This window comes from Thalassophryne amazonica, chromosome 23 (assembly GCF_902500255.1).
Source record: "Thalassophryne amazonica chromosome 23, fThaAma1.1, whole genome shotgun sequence".
NCBI lineage: Eukaryota > Metazoa > Chordata > Actinopteri > Batrachoidiformes > Batrachoididae > Thalassophryne > Thalassophryne amazonica.
Genome location: NC_047125.1, coordinates 19,165,303 through 19,184,645, shown reverse-complemented (window position 1 = coordinate 19,184,645; position 19,343 = coordinate 19,165,303). Strand labels below are relative to the sequence as shown.

The following is a 19,343-nucleotide window of genomic DNA, read 5'->3' as shown; positions in this document are numbered from 1 at the left end:
GCCAAGCAGGAAGAAACATAAACATGCTCTCAAAGAACTGTCACTTGCACAAGAGATAAAAATTTATCACCATTTTTTCATGAAATTTAACTAGACTGTCTTATTTTTTGCCTGACAAATGCTTTGCAGTTGTTAAATTATATCTGTGTTTATTTCCCAGGGTTCACTTGGGCCTCCAGGCGTCCCAGGTGCTGACGGACAGAAGGTGAGGTCACTCGTACAAATATGCAACACAGTAGATGATTGTGGTGTAAATTCCTCTTCATTTAGCTTCCGTGGGGATGTTGAGACATGTTTTTGCCAGAGAAACTGGACGATGCTACGCAAAGCTTTTACACCATCCAATCGGTGGGAGTTGTATAAAAAAAATACTGAACCACTTACGACAATTGGGGTGAATTTAAAGCAAGATGTGGGTCTGGAATCCAGCTAAGTGTGTGCCACATCATGTTGAATTCTTTTAGGGCAATTTTGGGGTCAACTTTAATTGACGTACCAGCCAAGTGAAGTCTGGGAACGTGCTGGTGCCACTTTTTGCCGCATCTACAGATCATGGAACCACTTTGTATCTTGGATGGTAACCTGCCAGATAGACATCGTCGGTTTGGTAGAAGTCAGTAAAAGGATCTGGCAAAAGTAAGCCAACAAACAGACAGGCAGACATGACTTTGGCCACAATGGTTGACCTTTGGCAAATTTAACCATGCTTGGCAATTCCAGAACCTACCTTCTTGTGTGTGCCAAGAATGGTGGTAATCAGATTGAAAAACCTCAATTTTGAGCTCAGTCTCCATGACCTTCACCCCAATCATTGACCTTTTGTAAATTTGATGTTACCTGGGCAATCAGATTTTTGACCTTTGACACCAATGGCCTTGACCTTTTCCAAAATAATCCCTTTCCGAAACAGTCTTGGCTTAATCATCATCCGCATAATAGGCTTGGTGAAAAACGGGCCGAGGACCTGGGATGTGTTGGGTGGAATAAAAAAGGACAGACAGACAAACGTTTGTCAAATAATTGTATGATTCTTCACGGCACACAAAGAAGTTCACAAAGCTAACTGCCCCCACCTGAAAGCATTTTATTTTCAAAGCACTCTCTTGAACCGAGTTAGTGTTTTCATTAGTTGCTCTGGCCATGCGCCGCATTTTTCCGATTAGAAAACTTCTGCCACGCATTCTGACAATCTCAAACCGCTGTCCCATTTAGGAGAAATCCCTCTGGCTGCATCTTAGAGTCGCGACCACAAAGTAGAATTTGGGCTGCCTGCAACTCCGCTCACACACACTCTCCTCATTTGTGCATTTCATTCTCAGACCAAGTAAAGTAGATACGGTGCAGGTGTTCCACAACAAGAAATGTGAATATTTATTGCAAAAAAAAGAGAAAGGGGGGCGGGGGGTTGCAGTGGCGGCACTATCTTGCAAAACCCAAGTGTGCATTCATGAGTCATGAATGGCTGTAATGGAAGTCGGAGGAAAGGGGTTTGATTTTTGACCCAAAGCCGTACCGACTCTTCAGGCAGCAAAAGCTGAAGGACTAATTCGATACTTGTGCTTGGTCTGGGGTTTGCCAGCACCCATGAAATAGAACTCCAGCTCTGTGTGATGCTCTTTTAAAAGTGAATCTGTTCTGGTGTGTAAGCGTCACTCATGCAGAAAGTTGAACACTAAAGCGGTCGGAGCTACTCTGCCAGCGGCGTCAGGTTGACTGGCAGGCACCGTATCAATCTGATACACATGTGATCGCTAATTCAGCCGTTATCAGGCTGAGTTTAAGAGGTTTTAATTGGACACCGTCATCATTATGGAAACATACTGCCATCATCATCATTATATCAATGAGTCCCATATGTGCGCTGATGGATAAGTGTTTCAGCACTCCTGTTTCACAGGGGGGATACTCCCTGGACTCACATTATTCAGACTCACATTTCACGAGAAGTGCATCATGAAACTTTAACAATAAGTTTAAAAAAAAAATATATATACATATATATATATATATATATATATATATATATATATATATATATATATATATATATATATATAAAATGAATAAATGCACCAAATGTACGGTGGCTGCAAAACGGTGCTGACACACCCCTGGGTTTTTACATTTTTGGAACATCAATTTTTAAAAAAAATACTTCATGCAAAAATATCACTAAACTAGCGTGTTTCCCGTGGGGATCCATGGGCTCTAAATTGGGTAGTGTTTACAAAAAAGGTAGCTGCCATTTTTTAAGGGTGGTAATAAATTAAGGAATGAGTTGGAGTGACGTGTGAGCCCAGAATGTTTTTAGAACCTTAGACCTCAACAATTTTTAGAAGACAAACTCAACCCTTTCATTTCCTGTTTATTATGTGCAATAATATGCACGTACACTCATGCTTTTAATAAAAAGATGATTTACTCCCCCCTGCTGGAAAGGCATGTGAGTCCAAAATGTAATTAGCAATGTTAGCTAATATTCATAGCTTCTCCAAAACTATTAGTCCTATCAGTGTTTCGTTTTGGCGCAGTTCACCCTTGACCCAAAATACATAAGCATGCCAAGCAGCAAATGTCAGCTGTATTCTGTTTGTTGCCCACATAGCTGCTGTAAGCAGGTGGTTTTAATTTGACAAATAAAGACAGTGGCTGAAGACATTAAAACCATTCAACATTTCACTCATGGTACCAACATGAAATTTAAGTCACTCGTGGTAATAGCAACATGAGACTTATCTAAACTGACAAATCCAATTGAGCTACAAAAACACAGTAAATCAGTAACACCAACACTGTTAAACTAACATAAATCACAATAACATTTAAAACCTCAAAACCCTGAACTTCCATGGTGCATTGCAGCACAGCATCCATTGTTTATTGGTTAGCTAAAATGGCTCATTTCTCCAAAAATAATTGTCTTATCAACTTTCTGTTTTTGCAGCATTCATCCTTGACTCAAAATACATAAGCATTTTGAAATGTTCAAAATCTCTGGCACGCATTAATGTTGTGAACTACACATGAACATTGTGCAAACAATTCAAAAACAATGTGTGCCACTGAGTCATTGCGTCAGCGCAGCTGATCTGAAAGATTATGATGAGATGTTAAATCAAAATAAACATAATTTTATAAATACTCACAAGAAGGAATGAACATGCAACTGTTTTACCAAGTCATTACAGTGTAAATATTACAAATACTTTTTAGATGATTGATGTTCTGCACACGAGAACAGCTGCAGCTGTAGAAAATTTCTCTGTGATTCTGAAGCGATTAGAAGTGGTTTCTTCAGCCAATTTCTGAGAGCAAATGAATAATCTGCTACGAAATAATTATTTTACATAACGCAACATCCAGCGGCACAAAATGTAGCATCCAACGAAAACAGCGGGTTGCATTGGCACGACAAATTGCGCGGCTAAGGGGGGGTTAAATGCTTTTACTTTTAGATTAAGTTATCTGTTAGTTCTATTTGTTTTGTGTTGCATTCAGTTGATGTTTTTCAGTTAGTTTTAAATCCAGGGGCCGGGCCATGCAAGTGTCATTCACCTTGTTTTTATTTATCACTATCTCTCAGCTTATTTTCTCCTGGACAAAATGAGCCCAAATACAACATTTTATAATGCTGTTATTCAAAGCAAAATCCAAGATAATTGAAAGATACCCTTCGGGTTAAATATAGTTTACTCAATACCTGATGGTGTCACTTCTGAATTGAATGGGCTTGATATGGGATATATATATATATATATATATATATATATATATATATATATATATATATATATATATATATATCCCATTGCCCAGTCATCAGCTGAAAAACACCCATAAGTCATAAAGGGTTGATTAATGCCTTCTGGCCTCCTTTGTGTGCAGTTACTCAGTTTTGTGGAAGTAAGTTTAATTATTTTTTTATTATTTTGACTTAGTTGTCCAAAAAATGAAAACATAAAAGCCCAAGTGTGTGTGTGTGTGTGTGTGTGTGTGTGTGTGTGTGTGTGTGTGTGTGTGTGTGTGTGTTTTATCAGTGCTGTACTTTACATAACCCAGTTTTCTTAACGTGACATTGAAATATATCCAATAGCAGATAGAGTAACTTTTTATGCTGGGTACTTAATCAGCGTCATCCGGATGAACTTGTCCTTCTGGGTTGACGAATAGTTCTTCTCCTCTGAAAGGCTAATTATGAGGTAGGATTGCCAAGGTCACAGGGTTAAATGCTTTGGCAACAGATGGGCCGAGGTTGGTTTCTCAGCCAGAATTTTTCTTTGCCTGCAGAGAACAGGGCCATCGATTCGCGCCACCAGTGAACTGGCGCCCATAAAACGGACCTGGATTTCCTGTTTCTTTCATGTACAGAAGCAAAACAGCTATTAATTTTGCTTTTCCGATCCTTTGTGGTTTGAACATTTTATACTGTTGAACTCGAACTGCATTTATCAATCCCATTAATGTGGTCGATGAAGTTTTGAAAAGCACACCGCGCGTACTATCTACTGCACGACTATGAAAATACACCCCACCTGTACAACTAAATACTAAAAAAAATACCACCTTTGGAAAAGTCAAGGTTTATTGCCATCTTGGCTTCACATTGCTGAGTTGGGAGACTGAATGTAGCTACTGTATGTATCCTATGCTGTTCATAGGGGGATCTTGGCACCCCAGGAATGGACGGTTTCCCCGGAGCCAAGGTCGGGTTCTTGTGCATTCTGTATACCCCCAATTTATGATTTCACAGCAATTTGATTTTGATTAGAGGGACACTCCTTTGTTAAAAACAAAACAAATTCTGAAAGCATTGTTTTTGTTTTTTTAAAGAGTACAAGTACAAAGTACAAGCACTGAAAGCACATTTCGAGCTTTTTCTCAGTAATGAGGATTGGCAAATGTGCAGTCTTGATCTAAATTCTCCAGTGTCAATATTTGTTTTTAAAATGTGATGGTTTGAAGGAATGCCCCTTTAAATTCATATAATTGTACCAATTCATTGTGCAGTTCATGTTTTGGCTCTTTTCAACATCCATTTTTATTTCTGTACTTTTTCTTTCTTGTATTGTGTGGAGGGCATCACTAAATAATTTCCTGTGTCATATACTGTATCGCCTTGATATCAGACACTGTGCACAAATCATTGGTATAACTGTGCCGATTTCATACCGTCATCATAAAATGATCATGAAACACCACCACTGTGATTCTCACCTGTTGGTATCAACAATTTGTTGTATTTACTGCAGGTTTACCTCAGAGTTGAATCCAGAGGGTCTGTCTGGGGAAAGTTAGCTCTTATGAGAATTTCTGTCACCCGACGGGGAATTTAACCTTCCAAACAATTTGACTCTAAGTGGCTGCAGTAATTCCCCATTTAAACTCGAATCCCCCCTGCTCTCCTGTTCGTTTAACGCTTTGCTTTCTTTTCAAACAGGGTGAAATGGGAGAACGAGGTGAAAAGGTAAAGTGCTAATTCAGACCACAAACATTATTGCGAGAATCAGCCTTACTTCCTATCAGGTTCTGGACCAATCTCCAGCATGACATCAGACCAACTTAATTCTTACATCTCCAAAAGTTCTTCTATGGTGACTTCCGTCTTAGAGTCGAGCAACCAAACTGAACCTGATTTCTTCTTTCCGAATTGTCGATTCCTGTATGTTGGTGCTGCTGGATCGCAGTTGGCAGTAGATACGAATGTTGACCAAACCAGTGGGGGTTGGCACTTGCTGGCGCAGGAGGCGATGACTCATTGTGCTAAAATTGGCTTCCAGCAAGTTTGTCTCAGTTGGTGTTATGATTTGTCTGCAAATTATGGAGCTATTTCCAATCACCGACCAAGCCCTGTTCACCTGAATACAGAGGAAAATCTCCTAGCAACAGCTGGCAACGAATAGACTCATTTAGGAGAATTACCTTGAAGGATGCAGTATGAATGGTTTGAAAAGATGTATAGGTTTGTATAGTTGCATTGAAATGCGACTCTCTTGATTGGTTAAATTCAGTTATGTGGGGGACAAAAAGTTTTCTCTTCTTGAACTCAATCGCACAATAATAAAGTCCAACATACTGTGTTCGGCTATTTGTGGTGTAACTCATCCTTGTGTCGTGACAGTATTTTAGATTAGATCAGATAAAGCTTTATTAATCCCTTGGGAAGACTCCCTCAGAGAAATTGAGGTTCCAGCAGCATTGGATAGCAGCACACAGGGTAAGACGCACACAGAGTATCAAAAAGAAAAGCATGAAACAATTTGCAAAATGTAAATACAAAATAAATACCAGAAATACTCTCTTAATGGCTACAGCTGTTCCTCTCCTTCCCATCCTCTGTCTTCCTGTTATACTAGGGGAGCTACGACCACTACCTTTGCACCCCCCAGGACTAAACCAAACCAACTTTTTTAGGTTCCTTAGATGACCCCAAAACACAATCAGGATGTTCCCAAAAATAAAAACTGGCTTCAAGCCAGTTATCCAAGATGGCCTCCAAAATGGGGGTTTTCACTAAAACACCTTTAAACAACATATAAACAACGTAAATATCACAGGGATTCAATGGGAAGACCATTGCAGGTCACAGCAAACTCATCTGTGCCTAAACTAAAAGAGTCAAAATGGCATCCAAAATGGCCACCAATAGACCCTTATCATTAAAATATATAGCAGGAAGTTGTTAATATGTTTAAAGTTGTTTTAGTGAGGAAAAACACTATTTTGGTGGCCATCTTGGATGCCATCTTGGATAACTGACTTGAGGCCAGTTTTTATTTTTGGTAAAAAAAAAAAAAAAAAAAAAATTGGGGGGGGGTGCAAAGGTCGTGGTCGTAGCTCCCGTGGTATTACGCCTCCTCCCCCTGAGTGAGGAATTGTACAGTCTGATGGCCTGAGGGACAAAGGAGCTTTTCAGTCAGTTAGTCCTGCACTTGGGTTAGGACAAAACGCCTTTTCCCCCCAATATACATAAGTCATGAAATGTTTCTCAATTTATCACATATACTGTCCTCAATGACACGATTACAGCGATTGATATTGGGGACACATGTCGCTTTTGCAGGGCTGGATAAGACACGTTCTTATTGCTCAACTTAGATCTTGGGCAGTCACCTTAATTACAACATTTGTCTTCATATTGCACCAGTTCTGGATATCAGTTCTGTGCAAACTCCAATAAAGACAGATCCACAGCAAAATGCCTTAAAAGAATAAACAAGAAAAAAAAGGGGACAAGCATGGCAGGTGGAATAATAACTTCTAAATATGAAGTTGTGTTGTGGGCCAGATTGTGCCCTTAGGCCACTAATTTGAGTCTCCTGTTCTCCACACTTTGCAAACCTCTGACTATGGTCATTTCAAGTAGGCAAACTAATTCTGAAAAGAGTCATGGCTGAACTTAAAGTGCTGTTTTTGGCTTGTGTTGCATTCTGTTGAGCCTGGAGCAACACTCGGAAAGAAGCTTGTTTTTTTGTGTGTGTGTGTGTGTGTGTGTGTGTGTGTGTGTGTGTGTGTGTGTGTGTGTGTGTGTGTGTGTGTGTGTGTGTGTGTGTGTGTGTGTGTGTGTGTGTGTGTGTGTGTGTGTGTGTGTGTGTGTTTCTGGCTCTTTTCTATTAATAATCCTGGATAATAACTGAAAACTTTGTAGATGAGAACGTAACCGCAATTTTTAACTTGAAAATTAAACCTAATTCAAACTCCCTCTTTTTTTTTTATAAAATATTTAACAGACAAATGTGATTTCAGGTATTTAGTGGGGGGGGGGGGGTGGAATTGGTCAAAACAGCCACATATTCAGTTTTATAGCTTCTTGTATTTTGCTCTTCAGTTGAAGCCCTCGTAATGCCTGTTAGATCACCATGTGGTCATATTTGAACCATGTGTGGCGGCTCATTCAGTGACTTGGGTAAATCCAGCATGTGCATTAATAGGACTTTGGTCTCAAGTACTCGGATTTTATCCATTTTACAGGGTGGTCAGTGTGATCATACAGAGCAGAACACTTCTCGTATTGTGTCACGCCTGTTACACGTAATGGGGAAATCCACTTTAATCTTGTTTTATAGAGTTTCATTGCTAATACGCAGCTATTCAACTTGTTTTGCCAGCAAACAGGAGTGCGAAATGAATGATGTGTCTCGTTTTTACCCCAGGGCGACATGGGCGAAGAAGGACAGAAAGGCGATATGGGCGAAAAGGTAACGTAAATTCGGCCTTTATTTCTTTTCTTTTTTCCCTGACGTCTTCCATCCTGTGCAGAAGAGCCACTGAGAGGTGGCTGCTTTGGCCAGAAAACATAAAAAGTCAGTGTTTGCTGTCTGAAATGAGATCTGTGCACAGCAGCGGTAGTTAAAGTGAAGGACCAGCAGCTGCAGTCAAAGCAGCACAACGGCACAACTTGGTGCTTAATGTCGACTTTATGGCTGTTCTGACTCTTTATTGGCCGACTGCTCAGGGAATACCTTGATGTCATTTCTCAATCGAGGGGGTTATGTTGTGCAAAATCATTTTTATCTGGCTTTTAGAGTTAAATATGGTTGGGTTTCATGTTTAAAACTCCACAAAGTCTCACAATTCTCTTACTGAAATGACTCTGCAATACATTTCGATCCAAAAAGGCTTTAAATTTGGATGTTTCTGTTTAAAGCTACAGTAGTGTTCAGAATAATAGTAGTGCTATGTGACTAAAAAGATTAATCCAGGTTTTGAGTATATTTCTTATTGTTACATGGGAAACAAGGTACCAGTAGATTCAGTAGATTCTCACAAATCCAACAAGACCAAGCATTCATGATATGCACACTCTTAAGGCTATGAAATTGGGCTATTAGTAAAAAAAAAAAAAAAAAAGTAGAAAAGGGGGTGTTCACAATAATAGTAGCATCTGCTGTTGACGCTACAAACTCAAAACTATTATGTTCAAACTGCTTTCTTAGCAATCCTGTGAATCGCTAAACTAGTATTTAGTTGTATAACCACAGTTTTTCATTTTTTCTTCACAACTGCGAGGCATTAATGTTGTTGGTTTGAAACCAAGATTTTGTTCGTTTACTCGTGTGCTTGGGGTCATTGTCTTGTTGAAACACCTATTTCAAGGGCATGTCCTCTTCAGCATAAGGCAACATGACCTCTTCAAGTATTTTGACATATCCAAACTGATCCATGATACCTGGTATGCGATATATAGGTCCAACACCATAGTAGGAGAAACATGCCCATATCATGATGCTTGCACCACCATACTTCACTGTCTTCACTGTGAACTGTGGCTTGAATTCAGAGTTTGGGGGTCGTCTCACAAACTGTCTGCGGCCCTTGGACCCAAAAAGAACAATTTTACTCACATCAGTCCACAAAATATTCCTCCATTTCTCTTTAGGCCAGTTGATGTGTTCTTTTGCAAATTGTAACTGCTTCTGCACATTTTTTATTTAACAGAGGGACTTTGCGGGGGATTCTTGCAAATAAATTAGCTTCACACAGGTGTCTTCTAACTGTCACAGCACTTACAGGTAACTCCAGACTGTCTTTGATCATCCTGGAGCTGATCAATGGGTGAGCCTTTGCCATTCTGGTTATTCTTCTATCCATTTTGATGGTTGTTTTCCATTTTCTTCCACACGTCTGTTTTTTTTTTTTGTTGTTTTCCATTTTAAAGCATTGGAGATCATTGTAGATGAACAGCCTATAATTTTTTGCACCTGTGTATAAGTTTTCCCATCACCAGTCAACTTTTTAATCACACTACACTGTTCTTCTGAACAATGTCTTGAACGTCCCATTTTCCTCAGGCTTTCAAAGAGAAAAGCATGTTCAACAGGTGCTGGTTTCATCTTTAAATAGGGGACACCTGATTCACACCTGTTTGTTCCACAAAATTGCCGAACTCACTGACTGAATGCCACACTACTATTATTGTGAACACCCCCTTTTCTACTTTTTTTTTTGTTTTGTTTTTTTTACTAATAGCTCAATTTCATAGCCTTAAGAGTGTGCATATCATGAATGCTTGGTCTTGTTGGATTTGTGAGAATCGACTGAATCTACTGGTACCTTGTTTCCCATGTAACAATAAGAAATATACTCAAAACCTGGATTAATCTTTTTAGTCACATAGCACAACTATTATTCTGAACACTATTGTACATGCACACAAGTTTCTTTCTATAATCCTGAAAATGCTGAAATTTTAAGGCAGTGTGAGCTCACTTGGCGTTGAACCCTGTTGTTATTGGGGTTAAAGGTGACCATGAAACAGAAGAATTGTTTGTTGGTGCCACAACTGCTGTTGCACCATTTTATTTAATGGCGTCTTTCAAAGAACTCAAGGTTTCTATACATCACATCCAATCAATAAAAACATAAAATAGACATCAATAAAACATAATGAGCATGTGAGCTAGAATGCAGGTAGCATGTGTGTGCTTGTTTAATAAGGTGGGTTTTGAGAGCAGTTTTTAATAATGTGATGGAGTCCAGAGTGTGAATGTGAGGGCAAAGTGTGATTCATACTTTGGATGCAGCATAGAAGAAGGCCCCTACACTGCAGGGTGTTGAGTTTGATGTTGGAAAGAGCCAATGAACTTGATGCAATGGAAGAATATGTATGTCTGGAGGAGGTATGAGATGTAGGCAGGTGAAGGTTTGTGGACTTTTAAACACGATTTACTGGGTTTTAAAGACAATGCTTTTGGATCAACAAGGGCATGAGGTGGTAGGTAGGTGGCTTGGAGCATGTGATAATCCATGATCCAAGCCCACTTCCACCCATCCACTGATGATGGATTTGGAGTATAGTGAAAAAAGTAGGTATTTAGAATTCTGGAGGTGATGGCCCCATGGTTAAGACTAGAGGGTCATCTGTTCAAATCCCTGGCAAACTGGAAAATCACAAAGGGCCCTTGGGCAAGGATTGCATTGGCGTCATTAATGCATAATGAAACTGGAGCCTTGACTGGCACTTCAGCAGATGCTTGTGAAACGTGCAGTCTGGAGATGTTTCTAAGATTAAAAGACAATTTGGAAGACAAGCCAAGATTCTTAACCTGCTTGGAAACAAGTATATTAGCTTGAATTTTAGGTAGTTATCATCCTTATCTGTACTTTATTAGGAACAAGCAGTGAGGGCTTCGTGAACACATATAGCAGTGTTCCATCAGCATTAAAATGAAAATGCGTACTTTAGTGCCAGAAGACATTGCCAAGAGGAGAGAAGGTATGTGTTATGAAAAGTAGTGGTCTCGATGCTGAGCCCTGTGAAACTCCATGATGAAATCGGGGGGAAGAATTCTGAACAGTAGATCTGTATCTGATTTAAAAAAAAAAAAAAAACATTATCCAGTTTGTGGATTGTGAGCAAACCACTAATTAACAGTGCCACAGACTCCTGTGCTTGCTAGACACTCCTTGAGTAGTTGATGCAATATTGAATCAAACGTGGCACTAAGGTCATGGATGATTAAGACGGACAGTATACTGGAATAAGCTGCACAGAGGATGTCACTGGTCGTCGAAACCTGGACTATTTCAGTGTTGTATTTGGGGTGAAAACCATATTGAAATTGCTCTAACTGATTGTTTTGAAGGTTTGGTCTGGAGTTGAGTGAAAAATGAATGTGATTGTTGCCCAAATTAGTTTGCATGACTCCAACACCCCAATTGATTTTGGAAACCAATGACTGTGGGTTTGTATAACCCAAAATTTGCTTAACAGCGCAGTAACTTTAACTGTACACGTCCAGTTGTTGTATCCACTGTTATTAGTAGGTTAAAACAGCATTAATAAAAATGTGTTTGGAAATGAAGATGTCACATGCCTCTTTGGATGAAGCCATATGGCTAATTTGGATGTTTTCACCACTGAAATGTGTTTTAAAGAAAACTGTTATTAAAATGCATGAATATTTTTCCAAAATATGAATGGAAACTGCAAACATTTTGTGGGGAGAAGAATGTCAGTTTTATGAAGGAAAAGATGGATGATTTAAGGGGGAAAATAAGTTGCCAAAAGATGGTACCACGGTAGCTGACAACGGACAGAAAACCATTACAATGTGAAGTTTTTATATGCTGGAGAATCCCCCCCGAAATACAGAGTCAGGCAGAAAATATTACAGATAGCAGTAGAGCAAGAGTGCACTTAAAATGTCAGTGCCAATTTATTGCCATTCAGTGCAGAACAATTTTGGTAACTTCTCACGTTATGTGTGTTGCGGCTTTGAAAAGACCGCTGACCACGGGTGCCAAGAAAGACACCTTTGGAAGGAAACAGACGCAGGATCTCAGCTGTGGAGGTTGAACGAACAAAAAGAAAGTTGAAGGTGATAAAAGTTTGCAGCCCGAGAACTGCTTTGATCCGCTCTGTACCTGAGAGCTGTAAAAGCACAAATATGATGGATTTTCACTGCGGGAGTACAATGGAAAAAAACTAGAATTGTACACCATAGGGATTTAGAATTCTGTTGCACCACACCTGCTCGCCATTCTTCAGTATTTGCTGGTTTTAAGAAAAATAGACAAAAGGTTCTGGACAAGGCTGCGAAGCCGCGTTCAAGGAGTTGAAACGACGGTTCTCTACTGCGCCAGTTTTGGTGCAGCCCGACCCTAGCCGCCAGTTCGTGGTTGAAGTGGACGCCTCTGACTCAGGGATAGGAGCCGTGCTATCCCAGAGCGGAGAGACTGATAAGGTTCTTCACCCGTGTGCCTACTTTTCACGCAGGTTGACCCCGGCTGAACGGAACTATGACGTCGGCAATCGAGAACTCCTTGCGGTGAAAGAGGCTCTTGAGGAGTGGAGACACCTGTTGGAGGGAGCGTCTGTGCCGTTCACGGTTTTCACTGACCATCGGAACCTGGAGTATATCAGGACTGCCAAGCGGCTGAACCCCAGGCAAGCCCGCTGGTCACTGTTCTTCGGGCGTTTTGACTTCCGGATCACCTATCGCCCCGGGACCAAGAACCAGAGGTCGGATGCCTTGTCCCGGGTACACGAAGAGGAGGTCAAAACTGCACTGTCGGATCCACCGGAGCCCATCCTGCCTGAGTCCACTATCGTGGCCACCCTCACCTGGGACGTGGAGAAGATCGTCCGGGAGGCCCTGGCACGGAGCCCGGACCCAGGAACAGGTCCGAAGAACCGTTTGTACGTCCCACCAGAGGCCAGAGCTGCAGTCTTGGACTTCTGTCACGGTTCCAAGCTCTCCTGTCATCCAGGGGTGCGAAGGACCGTGGCAGTTGTCCGGCAGCGCTTCTGGTGGGCGTCTATGGAGGCCGACGTCCGGGAGTACATCCAGGCCTGCACCACCTGTGCCAGGGGCAAGGCAGACCATAAAAGGTCCCAAGGACTTCTCCAGCCGCTACCTGTGCCTCATCACCCCTGGTCCCACATCAGCCTGGATTTCGTCACAGGCCTCCCGCCGTCCCAGGGCAACACCACCATCTTCACGATAGTGGACCGATTCTCCAAGGCGGCCCACTTCGTGGCCCTCCCGAAGCTCCCAACAGCCCAGGAGACAGCAGACCTCCTGGTCCACCACGTCGTCCGTCTGCATGGGATACCCATCGACATCGTCTCTGATCGTGGTCCCCAGTTCTCCTCACATGTCTGGAGGAGCTTCTGCCGGGAACTGGGGGCCACTGTGAGCCTCTCGTCCGGGTATCACCCGCAGACCAATGGACAGGCAGAACGGGCCAATCAGGAATTGGAGCAAGCCCTGCATTGTGTAACGTCCGCACACCCGACGGCCTGGAGTAAACATCTGGCCTGGATCGAGTATGCGCATAACAGCCAGGTGTCCTCTGCCACCGGCCTCTCCCCGTTTGAGGTGTGTTTGGGGTATCAGCCCCCATTATTTCCCGTGGTGGAGGGAGAGGTTGGTGTGCCCTCGGTCCAGGCCCACCTGCGGAAGTGCCGTCGGGTGTGGCGCTCCGCCCGTTCTGCCTTCTTGAAGGCCCGGAAGAGGGCGAAGACCCATGCGGACCGCCGGCGATCCCCGGCCCCTGCTTACCAGCCCGGGCAGGAGGTGTGGCTGTCCACAAAGGACATCCCCCTCCAAGTGGACTCCCCTAAGTTGAAGGACCGATACATTGGACCATTTAAGATCCTCAAAATCCTCAGTCCTGCCGCAGTGAAGCTCCGTCTCCCGGCTTCACTGCGGATCCACCCGGTCTTTCATGTGTCCAGAATCAAGCCTCACCACACCTCACCCCTCTGTGCTCCCGGTCCGGCGCCGCCTCCTGCCCGGATCATTGCCGGGGAGCCGGCTTGGACAGTGCGCCGGCTCCTGGACGTCCGTCGAATGGGCCGGGGGTTCCAGTATTTGGTGGACTCGGAGGGGTATGGACCCGAAGAACGCTCCTGGGTGAAGAGGAGCTTCATCCTGGATCCGGCCCTCCTGGCCGATTTCTACCATCGACACCCGGACAAGCCTGGTCGGGCGCCAGGAGGCGCCCGTTGAGGGGGGGGGCCTGTTGTGTGGGCTGCCAGAAGAGGAGGTACTGCTGGCCCACCACTAGAGGGCACCCTGCCTGAAGTGCGGGCTTCAGGCACGAGAGGGCGCTGCCGCCACGGACACAGCCGGGAGTGACAGCTGTCACTCATTAATTCCTGACAGCTGTCACTCATTCTTCATCATCGCACTCCATAAAACCCAGACGTCATCTCCACCTCATCGCCGAGATATCGTACTTCTTTGGAGGTAATAGACTCAGCCGTTTGTGTTTTACAATATAATCTGTATATTGTGAGTGTTTGCAGGAGTACCGGTCCCTCTGTCTGTGGAAGCTGAGTGAGTGCTGGACGGCACTCTTTTCCCCTGAGGAATCACTGCGGTACTCTGCAGAATATTGTGTTAGAGGTGGAGGTGGCATTCCCACCGTTGTTGTTACTGGGTGTACACACACCCACACTTGACTGTCTTTGTTCTTCGCCAGCAGTACCAGATCCGACAGTCGGGGACGGTGATCACCTGGGAATTCGGGACTTGGCGGCTCCAGTATTCACCAGGTTCGGTGGCGGCGGAAATCGTGTGGTTCCGGCTCTTCTCAGGACAGACGTCTTCTATCCTCGAGCCTGCCCACACGTCACCTTTGTGGATTGACTGTAATCATATTCTGAGATTGTCTGTATATTCGTTGTGCACCTTCACAACATTAAATTGTTACTTTTTGGCTCATCTATTGACCGTTCATTTGTGCCCCCTGTTGTGGGTCCGTGTCACTACACTTTCACAACAGTTGATAACAAATACAATACAATCATCTTGGTCATATAAATTGCAACGATGTATAGGATAAAACTAATTAGTATTTAGAAACACAGACATTGTGCAAAAGAATTCCATTCGCGATCTCTTAAAATAGTGCAGAAGGCATTCAAAGAAGTCAACCCGGACAGTTTCAACTCAGATTGGAAGGCATTCCAGTCAGAGGGAGCAGGAAAAACTAAAATCCCCCCCCCCCCGGCACAGTCTCAAAACTGTAGGTTCTTGGGATGACAAGTAAGTCCTATATGTCAATGTTTTTGAAGTTTCAAGGTAGAGTGGCATCGAGAAGGCTATCATTGAAAACAAAATACGTGAAACCAGGTAATCTTAAATCCCATCCCATGCACTCCCTTGAACTGCGCCATATTGGTGTCAAAATTAGAATGTGTCGTTCTTTCATATTACATGCATTTTGGTGACCAACATTTTCTCATACAGAACTGAGAGATGGTATTTGTGTTACTGGGCAGAAAGCTGTAATCCCCTGAAAGTTTGCATCACATTCGAAACGGTTTGGGAGGCCTTAGTTGATTTGTCATTGACGGACCCTAAAAGTGCTTGACACTGGTCTTGATGGTTAGCATTATTCACACTTAGCGTTACTGTTGCAGAAATCACTTTACTATTTGCTAACTAACATTAATCGCTTACTTGTGATGGAATATTCCAGCATGTACTGTTTTCTTTAATACAGCCAGTCAATAATTGAGCATGACATGACCAAAAATTGTAAAAAGTAAAAATGGTAGGACACACTCTGTAATTCTCTGAAAACGTAATTATTGAAGATGGTTACTCAGCTGAGATTCTTTGCATTGTATCCCATTACAGAATTTTGCTGATTGTCTCAACTTATTAAAGAATGAAATAAAGGGTTTTGGTTGTATTTTTGAAAAATATTTGCCTGGATCGTTTCAAAACTTGGGGTGTCTGAGTAATTTCATTTTACAGTCTGACCTCTCTGATTACTGTGTTCTCAGTAGTGGGTGCATTTTGGTTTTTTTTTTTTTGTTTGTTTGTTTGTCTGTTTGTTTTTTTCCACCATGACCATGATAGTGTTTCAGTTTCTGACTGTGTTCTATGAGAGCCTACGGGATACTTATCTTGTAAATAAGTAGGCACCAAAACGAAGTCTGGCTTAAGCACATAGACTGAGTTGTTACAGCTGATTTACTTGGGTTGGCCTTGTTCGGCTGATATATGGCAGTCAGTGTTGGGTTTGCATAAGATTACTTGTTCCTTTAAATGTCCTACATCCTTTATGTGTGTGTCTCCCAAGGATAAGGAGTTGGGCTATCAATATGTAGACCAGGGTTCAATTCCAGGTCACACTACTTGTCTATGTCACTGGACAAGATGCTTCATTTGCATTGTCTCTATCCACTCAGCTGTAAATGGGTACGAGCCTTGGCTGAGAAAGTAACCCACTTTAGACTGCTGTCCCATCCGGGGGGAGTCGTGGGCTCTCATCTGCTTCACACGATGGAATCCGATGGGCCTCATGGCCGATATAGGACTTGAAACAGTTTTCCTTGGAAGAGCTGATGGGTGTGTTTGAAGAGCATAGACTGGCTGTGGGTGCATTTCGCATAGAAAACAGGAGCTCTGATGTTGACATCTGTAACATACATCACAGAAGTCTCCACCATACAGTTCTGACTAAATTTGAGCGTTGCAACAGAATTTCTGTATTCACAGCAACAAAATTCTGACTTTGGGGAGCATTAGCATGACATCCCAGCCACAAAAGCTATAATATAAAAGGTACAATTAAAACCTCATTTTCCTTAAAATGACCCAGTTAAAAGTGCTTCAATACCTCCACCATTCACCAGATTTGAATGAAATTAAAACTGACAGCCTGGACTGTATATTACTGCAGACTGACACTCATGTCATCATGTGGCCAACAGAGTTTTGTGTCTGAACGATTCTATTATTCATCCCTCTTATTATTGCTTCACTCGTGAAAGTGGAATATGGAGACTAGAGGGGCAGCTGAGGGGAGGGCATCTTCCAGGCTGAAGATGCCAAAGTTAACAGTACACAGCACACACTGTAGGGAAAATGTGGTAACACGGGGTGAGAGGTGAGGCCATGAAAGCTTCAGTATGGTAAGCAGAGAGACCTTGGGGATGGACAAGGAGACAGACGGACAGCGATACCATGGGAGGTTGTTTGGACAGCAGGGGATCTGTGGAATGTAAAGGAGACAAAATCACAAGTTAAACATGAAGTCGTGATGAAGTGCAGCTATTGTGCTCAGGTGAAGGCACTTGTAATCAGCTAAATTGTTCAAGCTAAGCTAAAGTATGGAGGGTTTTCTGGAAATGACTGGATTTCCAGGTTTGCAGTGGCCCTATCATTATGTGCACATGGTGTCATGAACCATAATTAGCATGACAACATATGCTGTTATTTATGCTCATGCTAGCTTAATCTCCAGTTGGTGTCCTTTGCCGTTAACGTGACTGCAAATGCATTTTCACAAAAACAGTTTTCATTCGTCAAATGCGCCCCGTCGCGCCACCACCACTTTAGAATCTGCATCCATAGCGAGCAACAAACCTTTCACCACTTGAGTGAGTGCAACGTCTGTGGAGTGATTTGCCCAAAACGCTGACTGCAAAGGCTCAGAAAGATCAAAGTGACTCCGCAACCACTTTCCCCCAGTGCTTCCAAGGAACAAAAATATGAAAAATTGGACATATGATCTAATTTGCAAGCGCCATGCGCTGAAGAGACCTAATACAAAAGAAGAGGTTTACTCGCACCATTTTTAAAGCCAGCAGTAACACCTCCATTGGTGAGCGTGAAGTTTGCAGTATTCAGACTAGACGACCTGAATGTTAACCTTAAAATCCTACCTGGTGACAAGATCCTTGAGCCACATTGTAGTTAGTCGTACCAAAGTCCTTGACAGGCTGTAATCCAGCTACGATGTGGTAATTATAGGGACACGCGATAGCTACAAGTACGTACAATGCTTATCCTGACACCTATTAGCCTGTTACGGTCTGGGTCAAGGCCTCTCAAGGGAGCATAATCAATCAATACACAACAGCTGTCCCGAGCCTGTGGAGGTATCAAGTTTATCCCCACCACTTTGATATGAATAACTCTAATGTGGTAGATTGGATTACTGCTGAAACACAACCATTAACTACATGGGAGGCCACAGACTGCAAACAGACTAACTAGAATGTGGTTAAATCATGATTAACCATAGATCTTTAAGGAACCTGATTGGCAACAGATCAAGGAAACAAGTAATACATTTTGTACCTATCACAATGTCAAGCAGATTCTGTACAGAAACCATCAAAACTAGAACTAACTTGATGGTAGAGTGTGTATCCTCAAAATAGACAAAGCCAAAGATTTTCTTCTTGTTGTAATGCTTGTCTGGCAATGATCTTCACCTTTTCATCCATGCCAGACTGGCCAAAGTAAGCAGTCAGGTGATCCACCTCAATGTAATCCATCAGCCCACAGAAGAAAACCTTGAGTTTGGCAAATGCTTTGGAGTTGTTGGCATCTTCCTGCTTTGGGGTTGTTGGCATCCTTTTGGGCCACGGCCCTTTTCAACTCGACCATAACTACATATGTTCTCTGTGGTTAGCATTTTCTTTCTGACTGCCCATCAATGGTCAGAAGCCTTGTCGATGTAAGAGTGTTGGGGATAAATGAGTCACCCCAAAAAGTGGAAATCTGGCTCGCAAGCTCAGGCTACATTTGCAAAAGTGAATTTTTACCTTTTTTTATGATCTTAACATTCTGAAACAGCCACTTTAAGATCAGGTTATATAGTGGAGATTGTTTCATTAAAATAACACGTCTCCATAGAATTCTGCGTCTCACTACTGTAGAAACAGACTTTTGTATCTTTAAAAGAAAAAAGATGTTCTCTCTCATATGAAATGATCTTACTTCGGAGAGCTGAGTTTGATGAAACGATACTTGAAGTGATCTCAACATAGTTTAGTTTGAGCAATTTGACGCCCACACACAGATCTGAGTCATTTACCTTTCAAGGTTGGCAAGAGAACATCGACTCATTCCCGCATTTAAAGGCTTTATTGC

At 42.5% G+C, this 19,343-nt stretch overlaps 1 protein-coding gene across 7 annotated transcripts in view; it reads left to right on the top strand.

Moving 5' to 3' along the window:
- The window catches only part of LOC117504540 (collagen alpha-1(XXV) chain), a 245,334-nt gene that overhangs the window by 183,266 nt on the left and 42,725 nt on the right, over positions 1-19,343 (top strand). For all 7 annotated transcript variants that reach the window (XM_034163992.1, XM_034163990.1, XM_034163987.1 and 4 more), the window contains exons 11-14: positions 161-205; positions 4,659-4,703; positions 5,438-5,464; positions 8,151-8,195. In XM_034163992.1, the coding sequence (XP_034019883.1) occupies positions 161-205; positions 4,659-4,703; positions 5,438-5,464; positions 8,151-8,195 (162 nt within the window). The remainder of the gene's footprint in view (positions 1-160; positions 206-4,658; positions 4,704-5,437; positions 5,465-8,150; positions 8,196-19,343) is intronic.